At 39.8% G+C, this 12,964-nt stretch overlaps 1 protein-coding gene across 7 annotated transcripts in view; it reads right to left on the bottom strand.

Annotated features, from left to right (window-relative positions):
• The window catches only part of CTNNBL1 (catenin beta like 1), a 229,841-nt gene that overhangs the window by 198,535 nt on the left and 18,342 nt on the right, over window positions 1-12,964 (bottom strand). For 2 of the 7 annotated variants that reach the window (XM_072631550.1, XM_072631546.1), the window contains exon 2: window positions 5,937-6,034. The exons of 4 other annotated variants lie outside the window; for them this stretch is intronic. In XM_072631550.1, coding sequence (XP_072487651.1) covers window positions 5,937-5,951 — 15 coding nt within the window. In that variant the 5' untranslated portion in view covers window positions 5,952-6,034. Of the gene's footprint in view, window positions 1-5,209; window positions 5,285-5,936; window positions 6,035-12,964 lie in introns of all 7 variants that reach the window. One more of the 7 variants, XM_072631549.1, reaches the window with a different exon arrangement.

The following is a 12,964-nucleotide window of genomic DNA, read 5'->3' as shown; positions in this document are numbered from 1 at the left end:
CGATCCATGGTCATGGAAATATTGAGTTTCCAGGTGTTAGATAACTCCCAGAATAGCTCCAAGGATTCTAGATAGTTCTTAGAAACACAGTGACAGACAGTCCTACTGAGGCTGCGCCATGAGATAAGGGGTGACATAATGTAATATTTACTACGCTTGCACAGAGTGACAATATTGCTAAAGTAACTGAGCTTAAAGTTAGCAAGACGCCTTCTTTGTCTGCTTGCTCTATAAAGCAGGTGGGCATCGGTCAGTGAAGGGGGAAATCCATGGGGGAAAACCCCACAGGGAAATTCCCTATAGGGGAAACTGTGTGTGTCTCAACCAGCCCCCATTGAGGCTTGAGGGGATTTAGAGAAGTACACAAATGTACCTGTCTCAATTGACCCCATCGAGACATAGGGATAGTTGCCCGCCCCCCCCTTCTTGCCAGCCCCTTCAAGAAGGGTGATTGGGGAATGCTGTAGGAGCTGGTTCTCCCAACAATCATTTGAGAAGACTAGACTAGAATAAAGTAAGATTTAACTCCTCCAAAGCTGTCTGACCAGATCAAGAGTGAACCTGTTAGAGGCTGAAGACCAAGACCTCCAGGACTCCTGTGTGTTAACTATGAAACATTATACAACAAAATTATTAAGTGCATCAGAGAGGTGCAACATGCTGGATTCCCAAAGGGGAAAGGTCATTATTCTGGGGGTGGGGGAAAGAAGTGAAGATCAAAAATGATTCCATGAAGAAGGTAGTAACTGAGTTGAGTTCTAGTTTCCAGGAGCAAGAGTTGCATGATTAACTCTCAAAAGATAAAGGAGGGGAAAAAAATCACTGCTCTCAGAACATGATAATATTCTGAAGATCAGTTTGGTTTTACGCCAATTACCAGGATTCCGATTAAGATCAACTTAAGAAATCAGAACTAGTCAGCAATGGAAGCAATGTGGGGTAATGGACTAGGAGACTGGGATTCTGGTCCTGGTTTTGTCATTTACTTCCCATGTGATCTAGGATAAGTCACTTTCTTTTTCTGGACTCAAATACGGGGAGTGAGTTAGATGATCTTTAAAGTCTTTTCCAGCTCTAAAATTCTATGAAATAACAACCAAGCCACTCTGCAAGAGTACATAGTTATCTGGTCTCCTTTAGGGCCATCAGCCTGGGACCCTGCTGTAACAAATCAGCTACAGCTAAGGGAATAAAACTGTGGGATGAGGGATGAAAGGAGGGAAGAGTCTGAGACACAACATATTATCAGCCCAAACCCTAGGTCTTCATCTGAAACACACATCATTTGACTTGCTGAACAAAAACTTCCTTGGGAAGTTTAGCCTACTTCTCCAGTCAGTCAGTTTCATGCTGGGAGAAGAAATATATCAATACATACTGAAATAAATACATCACAGATATTTAAATAATGGTTAAATGCAGTATTATGACCAGGAATAAGACCAATATCTAATATATCACAAGCACTATAGTTTAATTCCTTCCCTCTCGATTTCACATAACCTGTCACATCTTTATAACCTCTTCAACCCACACACAAAAACCACAAATTGAAGGACAGATCTAAGAATTTGCTATTAATGCAGAGACAGTGTTTCATACCTAGCTACACACATCACAATATTTTCTTATTAGGTTTGTTGTCATGCTTCAGAAGAAAGCTATACTCCTGCTCTCCATAATCAGGGAGTTCATATGGTCAGAAGTGCCTCTTCTGACACACACATAATCTCAACTATTGCTAAAAATTGCTTTTTTAATTAAAATGAGACTTTCTTAACCTCCTGCTGACAATCACAACCACAGTGTGGGAGTCCAGTAAAGGAGTATTAAGGAGATTCCAACCTGCAGTGATAGTAGTTTAACACTCAGAAGAGGGAGAAAAACATTGCTAATTTAAACAAAATGTTTAATCTTCTAATCATTAGACAGGCTCTACAAGGATGAATTGCAATCTTCATTATCAGGTTCCCATATGGCCACTGTCATAAGTCAAGTCAGGTAGGAAACTGACACAATCTTTCTCTCCAAGGGTTCTGTGCCCTTGCAGGTTTTGTGGGAGTGGATAATGACAACCTCGTTGGCAAAAATAAGCAGAATTTTTATTTCTGCTTCCCCTAGTTCATTATATTGGCTGAGGTATAAGAAACTAAGGTACGAGGTTGGGAAGTTAATGTGGGATAATTTAATGGTATTTACTACCAGAAGACTTAGCAGCCTGAGAAACTTTCAAACTTTAAAGGACTCTTTAAAAAAATTATCCAGTTCAGATGATACTTTAGGAATTCTTTTTGTTTACTGAAAATCCCCCTCGTTACCTGCAAAAGATTCACCAAGATATAAAGGTAACATTCACAAATACCACCTCTAGTCAGAAGGAAATCTATTCTTCAGCAGATATGCTCGTAACATTCTCTAATTTGTGTTATCTTTGCCCATTCAGACTGTCATGTGCTAACTCAGGAGAAAAATCCATTGCCAAATCACCTTGACATGTCTGATGGCAGAAAACCTACCTGGACAGCAACTCATAACAATTATTCACTTTCATTAGAGCCCATTTTTAAGCCAGTTTTTAAATTTTCAAAACAAAAAAAAAAGAATGCCCTTGCTCAGTGCAGTCAAATTTGCAATTGGCAAAAACTGAAATCACTTCTAAGCCAAGTGAAAGAGATGTCCTGGAAGTAACAGGAGTTGGCTCTGCCCCTTTAATTACCCACTGGAATGTAAAACCAGACACTGAGGGTATGGCCACAGCAGTTCTGAGCAAAACAGCAGCGATATTTAATCATCGGTTCAGACCATCTGCAACTGTTAGGCAGTGGTGTAGAAAGTTTACAGATTCCACAATTCCTTACAGATTGCCAGGTGCTGGGGTCAGCTGCATTGTTTTCTGCGCTACAAGAGGTTGCTTTCTCCATTCTCTGAGGCCCAGGGTGCAGAATGAACGGCACTATGCCCACATTTTCTATGTCAAGTCTGGCAGTAAGGAAGCTCTGCTTCTTGATTAAGCCAGAAAACAGATTAAATGTTTAGAACTGGAAGATTTTGAAAACAACCTAGGTGGGAAAGTAATTATCTGTGGTAGAGCACAGGCTTCAGCCATGTGGCTTTGCAGCACCACAGATTGTGATGAATTCTGTTATTTTCAAAACTGAAATGGCCCAAAAGTTTCAGATGGGTTACTACAATGGAATTTATGTTAAGAGCTATAACCCTGGTTCAAATCCAAATCAATTCCATTAATACTTGTTGAGTGCCAACTAAGGCCAAAACCAGGTATTCAGCAAACAGAAAGAAATACAAAGGAAATACAAAAATAAGATATAATTCCTACTTCCAAGTACTTCTGGTTTTGCAGGAGGCAGGTGGAAAGGGATGAAAATAACAAGTACACAAATAATCTTTATATAAAGCACACCAGAAGGGCCTTAGGAAAGGGTAAACAGCTTTAGGAAGGTTGCAAAGAAGGAAGAATCATCCAGTTGGGGAGATGAAAAAGTCTTCAAGGATCATTTCAAACTCAATCTCTTTGCAGGATTGATTATTAGGAAGAACAGTCTGGGCAGAAGAAAAAGAATAAACTAAGCCATTGGAGAGGGAAACTAAAGAGTTTGGAGAATAGTGGCTATCATAGTTTGGCTGCAGCAAAGAGCATGAAAAAGAAAATACTGCGGGGGACGGGGGGAGCAGGGTGTGGTGGAGAAGCAGGAAAAATATTATAAGGTTACGTTAGTAAAGGTTTGGAATCCTAGGCTGAGGGGTTACAATTTAATTCAGAAAGTACCTTGAGAGTGATCTGACTTTGATCTGAAATCAGATTTGAAATTTGACTGAAATCAAGGAGAGCTCTCAAATCCAGACTCTGCTACTCATTTTATCTGTGACCCTGAGACAGTAACTTAAGCGCTCAGAATTCGAGTTTCCTCATTTGTCCTATGATCCTATGATCAGTTGCTGGTCAGTTGTTTTTAAGTTGTGTCTAATTCTTTGTGACCCCCATTTGGGGTTTTCTTGGCAAAGATACTGAAATGGTTTGCCATTTCTTTTCCAGCTCATTTTACAGATGAAAAAACTGAGGCAAACATGGTAACTTGTCCAGGGTCACACAGTTAGTAACGGTCTGAGACTGGATTTGAATTCATGAAGATGAGTCTTTCTGATTCTAAGCCCGGTGCTCTATCCACTTCTAGCCACCTAGCTGCCGATGATCAGGAGGCAATGACTTTTGAATAGTCAAGATATAAGATAGGAAGAAAAATAAAATTTACAAAGCATTTAAGATTTCTACTATCACCATATAACCAAAGGACTGAGATCTAGAAATGACCTTAAAAGACTATCAGCTTTACAATTAAAGAAACTGAGGTTCAGAGAAAAAACTTTCCCAAGAGTTAGCAAGATTCCTCTCAAGAACATGTGCTGCTTCTACACATATTTGAAGTCTCAAACTTAAGGTCTTCTAACTTTGGCAACAGAGCATGTTATAAGACTGTCCCCAAGGATCTGCACAAATCTTTCTTTGAAACAGGCATATAAATTAAACATTGGGGGCCATTTCCAGTCATCCTGATCTGTATCTTGTCACTGGATCCAGATGGTTCCAGAGGAGAAAGTGAGCCTAGTGACTTTGCACAGCCTCCCTCACTTAAACCCAATTCACTTGCAAGTCATGACATCACCTTCCTGATGTGATGCTTCTCTTCAAGAACAAAGGGCAAACAACAGTAGCAATAAATTAAAGATACATAATTAAAATAACACTAATCACACTTGGAAATTTTTATATCACATACAAGCATGTAAATCATTATTCAACAAAATGAGAATTGATCAATTAAATATAACTATTTTGCGTTAGAAACTTAGCTTTTAGCAGCTTCTAACAGTAACACGACACAGGCAGAGGTAATAGATCCACAGGTCTCCTTCTCTTCTCTATCTCTGGCTCTTTCTCCATCGTCCCATTGTCCCTCTACACATACATGTTAAATATCTTCACAAAAGATCAAGGAGAATTTCACTATCTTCAAATAATTTATTGAGGTAGGGAGCAGGAAAGAAATAATAAATATAGTGATCTATTACAGAATTTGTTCCACCTGCCAATTTTGGGTCTGGGAATTATAGTGATTTTGCAGTTTATCTGGATCTAGGTTCTTTTACTATTTTAATTCTAGGTAAAGTTTGACTCCAGAACTGTCAATACCTGCAACTATGTCTTCAGATAATCCAGATATATCCCTCTGTTAGTCAAACCTACGGTCAACAGGATACAGCTGTCCTTTTCAAGGGAGAGAAAACAAAGAGATGTTCAGAAAAAATCCTGCCCACACTTCCCTACCATTCTTATATAGCCACTCAGGATCAATTCAGTAGTCTGAACCATCATTATGGATTCAGTATTTCTTTCCAGGGCATTATACTAAGGGCAGCTAGGTGGTGCAGTGGACAGAGCACCAGTGCAGGAGTCAGGAGGACCTGAGTTCAAATCTCACCTCAGACACTTGACACTCACTAGCTGTGTGACTTTGGTCAAGTCACTTAACCCCAATAGCCTCATCTTGGGTCATCTCCAGTCATCCTGATGAATATCTGGCCACTGGATTCAGATGGCTCTGGAGGAGAAGTGAGGCTGGTGACCTGCACAGCCCTCCCTCACTCAAAACAAAGTCAAGTGCAAGTCATGTCATCATTTCTCTGATGGCAGGGTCTTCTTTGGCAATGAAGGACGAACACACACACTAAGTAAGCTGCCTGACAACACAAATGCATACTTCAGGTAGTAAGTCATAGGACAGATTAATTTGACTTTTTTCACCACATCACAACTCTTCATAGTACAAACAAAGGTTAAACTGAAGGGAAGAAATTTACTAACCCCAACAATCTGAACTGGCTCAATGGTCAGAAGGAGGGATGGAAGGTGAGAGTACCTGGTATACTGGCATGTATATACTGGTCACACAGCAAAGGTAAACCAGAGTCCCAGTTATGCTTCTTAGCCACCACTTGGTAAAGGACCAAGAAAGCACTGGTGATGAGAGAAAGAGAAAAGATAAAAAATACAGAATTGCATGGCAAGCTTTTTCATAACAGATAAGGGCCTCTCTTCCCAGGTGATTCTAAGAAAGCCCCTTATAGGGTTACTCCAGAGAAGTCAGGGAAAATACCTCTTTACTAAAGTGCTACATTCCTTTAGAAGCTCCAAATTTAAAGGGCACTGGGTTGAAGGTATTCTGCTTAGCATTACAATTATGACAGTTATCATAAAAAACACCAGGAACTCCAAGAGTGAAGAAGTTGAAGCGACTACAGTTAGACAATGCTGTGCTCCTTGCACCTGCATTTTACTAAATGTGCTACATTCAATGACTTCCTCCAGTTTTGCAAATTGAACACTACAGTAAATTACAATAAACTAGAAAAGCTCCATTACTTCTTGTTATACTGTCCTAAAAATGAAGAAGTGCTGAAATTCCTTTATCCTCCATGATGTGTGTTCGTCCTTTGTTGCTAAAGAAGACTCTGTCATCAGAGAAATGATGACATGACTTGCACTTGACTTTGTTTTGAGTGAGGGAGGGCTGTGCAGGTCACCAGCCTCACTTCTCCTCCAGAGCCATCTGAATCCAGTAACCAGACATTCATCAGGATGACTGGAGATGACCCAGGATGAGGCAATTGGGGTTAAGTGACTTGCCCAAGGTCACACAGCTTCTAGTGAGTGTCATGTGTCTGAGGTGAGATTTGAACTCAGGTCCTCCTAACTCCTGCACTGGTGCTCTATCCACTGTACCACCTAGCTGCCCCTATCCTCCCTGATAGAAATACACTAAAAGAAGGAAAAACCATGTTAATAGTCCATCTAAGACAGATATTGGTGCCATCTTAGCAGAACAATCTAAGTTTTTTATATTTCAAAGTCATCTAAAAGTGACCAAGAATAATACAATCCAAATACAGCAGTCCCTCATTTACGCAGACATCACTTATCTGTCAACAAATGATTGAGGTCACCATTGAGAACTGGGAAGGAAGCAAAGCTGACATACTGAATTTCATGCACTTGGCTCATAGGCAAGTCCCTCATAAAGATTTTTTTTACTCTTAGAGAATTTTAACTACTAAATCTGAAAACTGGAATGAGAGAAGAATGCTGCTAGAAAAAGGCATACGAAGAGGTAAGTAATATAAAATAGCATAAGAGAAAAATTATAAAAAGCAGACAGAGGAATTCAAAAAGCACAGTAGTATATGAGTCCATTTATTGTGAGAACAAACAGTTTCACATACCTCAATAAATTCTGCAGGCATCACTTTATCATGCTTGTAACCAAGAAAAAGTACTAGATAACTTTAAGGTAGTGTTACAGTCTCATTTATGTACACATGGATTAATCTATTTTGTGGATTATTTGTGACAAATTGGGCCTATTTTCCATCTTTCCATCTGACATCATCCTCAAGAGGTCTAATCAAGGCTGAGGTGGGGAAGATTTTAGACAAAACACTGAGCAGGAAGATATGCATATGTGATATCTTCTCCTTATAACTGGCATTCAAAATAATGACCGTAAGTCATCAGGAAAAGCTAAATATTATTTAATATATTCATCAAAGACTAGAGATAATCATGTATTCTCTATACTAGCAGAATACAGGCATTAGCAAAACTCTACCAAGCTGGAAAGGCTTTCGTATGGGTCTAGCAATGGAATAGCTAGCAATCTAGCAATCTAGCAATCTGTCATCTAAGAACCACTCTAACTAAAATCAGAGAGGCTTTAAAAAGTTTAGCTGCAGGGGGATGAATTTTTCAGTCAGCTACAGCCATTCTCAAAGACCACATATGCTATAGAAGAGCTGTAATCTACATTGGTAAAAAGAGCCTACATCAATGAAATCCTTGAAATACACTCACTTTATGGAAAAAAAATGAGAAAATATAATATATTTGTGAATTAAAGGTAGTATGTGTGTGTGTGAGAGAGTGTGAGAGTGTGAGAGAGAGAGAGAGAGAGAGAGAGAGAGAGAGAGAGAGAGAGAGAGAGAACTCAAGTTGGAGTGTAAGATTCTAGGACCTGAGATCCAAATACTGGCTTTACTAGTTGGGGGATTTAGGGCAAGTCACTTAAATTATAAGTCTCAGTTTCTTCACAGAATACAAAATGAGGGGTTTGAGCCAAATAATCTCTAAGGTTCATTCTGTTTCTGACACTATTTTTTAAGGTCCCTTCCAAAATAGCTTACAGTTCTATAGTACGTTAGAGCTTACAAATTATCTTCCTCACAATAGCCCTATAAAATAGGTAGAATAGATTAATACTCAGTCCATTTTTCAGGTGAGGGGTGATATGATTTGCCTGCAAATCTCAGAACTAGGATTTGAATCCAAGTCCAAAATGCAGCATTCTTTGCATTACCACAACATACTGTAATTCTATAAAACTGATTTAAAATAAAATGTTGGTGTTTAAAGGGATAAAGTTTTGGCTAACTAAAAATTCACTCATTTTGTACCTCTCCTCCAAATATATCAGAAATAAAATGTTACCTTAATTTAATATGGCCTTCACCCCCTTTAAAAAAAGGAATTTCTTTGAAAGACTTCTTTTCTCATCCACCTACAATAAAATGAATGGTTTGATCCATCTTTTCCTCATCTGTTGCTAAGCTTTTGCATTTTGTTGACTTCCTAGCAGCAATCTCTTTTGAGGCCTGAGCTACTGCTGGCCTACTTCACCCCCACTCCCACCCTCCCAATCCCCACCCCACACATACTCACATCTACCTCTGCTTCTCTGTATATAAATAGTTAACCCTGAAGCTTCCAAAGGTGTTATGCATTCTGAAAGCTATTATCTGGCCCAATGGAAGCATTAATGTTCAGAGAGGTGGCCAGAAGACCTTAAACATAGCATGACAACCTGTAGCTACAATACATTTTTTGATTAAAAGCTTAAAAGAACCTTAAAAAAGGTGGAGGAAGGGGGAGCATGCTCTATACAAGTAAGCAAGACTGATGCGTCACCAATACTGAATATGTTAAAAATATAAAAATGGAGAACATGTGAGCCCAATGGCCCTTAATAAGGGAGCATGGGGGAGGGAGAGACACAAAATAGAAAATTCATTTCAATTCTCAGTTATCTACACTAAAAGACAAGAAAAATTAAGAATAACCATAGACAATTTAAAAATCAATTACATCGAGTTTTTTAACTTAATCAGAAATAAATACTCAGCCAAGTATGGTATATCTTCCTACTCTGGCTTCTATGTCAAATTCTTCCCTTTCATTTTAGTCCTAGGATACCTAGACCTACATCAGGAAATATGAAAAGCCTAACCTTCCTGCTACAGAAAATTCATAAAGCAGATAGTTAATGAACAGACAATTCAATATATAGAACCATCTTAATACTTTTTCAGTTACAAAGCATGTTGACTTTCATAATTTTATCTAATAAAAGTATGTGAGAAAGCAGGTCTGATAGAATCATTCTTCCTCAAATTAAGAAAGTGAGGTTCAGAAAAATGAAGTTGTTTCCTTTCCCTCTTGTTATACAGCTGGTAAAGGCATAATCAAGCCTAGATTTTAGGTATTCTCCTTCCTAGTCCATGACTGTGGCTGAAACATTAGCGATCTTTCTAATTTAAGATAAAGGTGAAAGAGTGGTTCATCTCAAAGAGATGATGTGGGAGAGTGGAAATAGCAATGGACTTGGAATCTGAAAACCTAGGCTCCAGCCCCAATCCACTCACTAACTGTGTGACCTTGAACAAGTTAGTTAACCTCCACAGTTCTTTCTAAAACAACAAACTACCTGGAAAAAACCAGGAGCGTACTATCAAAGAATCCATGGAAGGAAAAGTTGAAAGATAAAGGACACTTAAGGCAGACGTGACTTTTGAGAGAGGCAATTTTGCTATAATGGAGAAAATCTTGGTAGCTAGACTGCTTAAAGAAATCTACGGTGAGGAAAAAAGTAAGACATTCAGACCACTCTTTCAGGCCATTTGTTTATCAAAAGAAAAACAGAGGCCTCAAATAGAACTCATTTTCTCATCTCTCTCTCAATCCAATCTACTACCCAGTCCTGTAATTTTACCTTCACATCTCTCATATACACTCCCTTCTCTCCAACAACACTACAACCATCTGGTGCAGGACCTCATGATCTCACACCTTGTCTATTCTTCTGGTTGACATCCCTGCCACAAATCTCTTCCCACTCCAGGCCATCCTCCACTATCAAAGCAATCTTCCTAAAACACAGGTCTGACCATGTCATCACCCCACCCCCTAGTCAATAAATTCCAGTGGATCTCAATCACCTCCAGGATCATATATAAAATCCTATTTGGCATTTAAAGTCCTTTAGACTCTGGTTCCCTTCCTACCTTTCAGTTTTCCTGCACCTTAGTCCTTACTCCCCTCCACATGCTCTACAATTCAGTGATATTGGCCTTTTTGCCATTCCATGACACCCCAGGCTCCAGGCATTTTCACTGGCTGTCCCTCTCAAGCCTAGAATTCTCTTGTCTCACCATTTCCTCCTAACTTCCTGGCTTCCTTCAAGACCCAGTTAAAATCCCACCTTCTACAAGAATCCTTTCACCCTTAATGCTAATGCAGCAGTTCTCAATATATCATCTGGAAGGTGGAGCCAAAATGGCAGGGGTGAAGCAGCAGCCCAGCTGAATTCCCCCAAAATCCCCCCCAAAAAAACAATTTAAAATAATACCTCACACTGTGGAGAGTTCCAGCAGCCAAGATGGCAGAGTGATCGGTAATTGCTTTATTGACCTTGAAGACTCAGAGAATATCTCCCTAGGAAAAATCCTGGAACAGTGGGAGCAGCAGAAGGGGTAAACAGTCTCTTAGCCCGTGAGGCTAGGAAAATCGCTACGAAGGGTCCCTCTTGCTGTGGCTGAAGGAGACCAGTGCAGCACCAGAGCTGTCCCAGACAGTGCCACCTCAGCAAACTGGGAGAAGATCTTGATCCCAGAGGGGTGGAGCCCACAACCACCAACACCAGGACCCCAGGTGCGCTTCAGTATCTCAGGGGAATCAGGAAGACACTAGCACAAACAAGATCACCAACCACTGAGCTTGCCTACACTCTAGCTCAGCAGAGGAGACCTCCTGCAGTCAGACCACCCCTTCCTCACACTAGCTAGCTCCCAGGTAACTGCAGGGAAACCTTATTAGGTCTTATTAGACCTCACCTGGCCTCTGCTTTTGAACACAAGCCAGCTCAGCACCAGGTAAGCTGCAGCGTTTTAGCTTTTAGCTGAAAGAACCAGAGACCACAATACACAAAACCTCAAGTTTTAGGCACAAGAACTGTGGGACAGAGCCCGCTGTGCCCCAGACACAGGTGTGTGTGCGTGTGTGTGTGTGTGTGTGTGTGTGTGTGTGTGTGTGTGTGTTCATCCTTCATTGCCAAAGAAGACCATGCCATCAGAGAAATAATGACATGACTTGCACTTGATTTCATTTTGAGTGAGGGAGGGCTGTGCAGGTCACCAGCCTCAATTCTCTTCCAGAGATATCTGAACCCAGCGACCAGATATTCATCAGGATGACTGGAGATGACCCAGGATAAGGCAACTGGGGTTAAGTGACTTGACCAAGGTCACAAAGCTAGTGAGTGTCAAGTGTCTGAGGTGAGATTTGAACTCAGGTACTCCTGACTCCTGCACTGATGCTCTATCCACTACACCACCTAGCTCCCAATGATATTCAGTTATAGAGTAAATGTACAATCTGATGCTGCTTTGCCTACTTGAGCTACAGCCACAGAATAGTAATACTAATAGCTGACATGCTGCACTTTAAAGTTTACAAAGTACTTTATTCACATTATTTCATTTGACCCTCAAAATAACCCTGTTTAAAAAAACTGTAGGTATCATCCCCATTTTAAAGGTAAGAAAAGGTTCTTAGGTTGACTTGCCCAAAGTCAACGACTGTCAGAGGCAGAATGTGAACAAAGATTATGCTTGGTTTCAAGTTCAGAGCTGTTCTGTCTTTAAATGTGTAAGGAATTGTAAAGAAATAAAGAAAATTGTAAAAAGGTTAATACACAATTAATACATACTGAATTGAAACCTGGCAGTCCTCTTGTTTTGGCTGTTCTACCCAGCCTTAAAGGGAGAACAATATAGAGAAGGGGGAAAAAAGTTCTAAAGAGAGGATCTCTTCTCCCCCCTCAACCTTTCAACCTCAGTCAACTGACATGCTGCTTAGCTTTCTTTAGTAAAAAGAGGATGGCCAGCTGGTTCCACACCAGGCCAATCTCAATAGAGTACTCCACCACTCTTAGGGAAGCAAGTCCTGCGGATAGGAATGAGACAGACTGAGAATTTAAAGAAAATGGACATATCTACAAAACAAAATAACTGAAAATAGTAAAACAAGAAAAAGATTTTTGGAGGAACTGGGTCTCCCTATGTCATCCAGGTTTAGAAGTATAGTGGCTGTTCAGACACAAAGATCTATTTTAAAAGCCAGGAAAAGGGTGATCATTATGAGTAAGAAGCAAAGCAGAAAAGACCACTGAATCTTTCTGTGGGGAAAAGGACCAAATCACAAATACCAAAGAGGTCAGCATTGAGACTGTACTCCCATCTGAAACTTCAGAAGGGAATATGAACTGGTCTGAAGCACAAACAACATTCATGGAAGAGCTCAGGAAGGATTTTAAAAGTCAAATTAGAGAAATAGAAGAAAAACTGACAAATGATTTTTAAAATATGAAAAAAGAAATCACAGATGAATTTAAAAGGAAAATTGGACAAATGGAAAAGCAAGTACAAAACCTAACTGGAGAAAATAACACCTCAAAGGAACAACTGGACAGATGGAAAAGGAGATGCAAAAGTTAACTGAAGAAAACAATTTGATAAAAATTAGTATCAGGCAAGTAGAAGCTAATGACTCTATGAGGCATCA

The sequence above is a fragment of the Notamacropus eugenii genome, chromosome 1 (genome assembly GCF_028372415.1).
Source record: "Notamacropus eugenii isolate mMacEug1 chromosome 1, mMacEug1.pri_v2, whole genome shotgun sequence".
In the NCBI taxonomy this organism is placed as follows: domain Eukaryota; kingdom Metazoa; phylum Chordata; class Mammalia; order Diprotodontia; family Macropodidae; genus Notamacropus; species Notamacropus eugenii.
The sequence above is the reverse complement of the archived record's forward strand: the minus strand, read 5'-3'. Positions and strand labels throughout refer to the sequence as shown.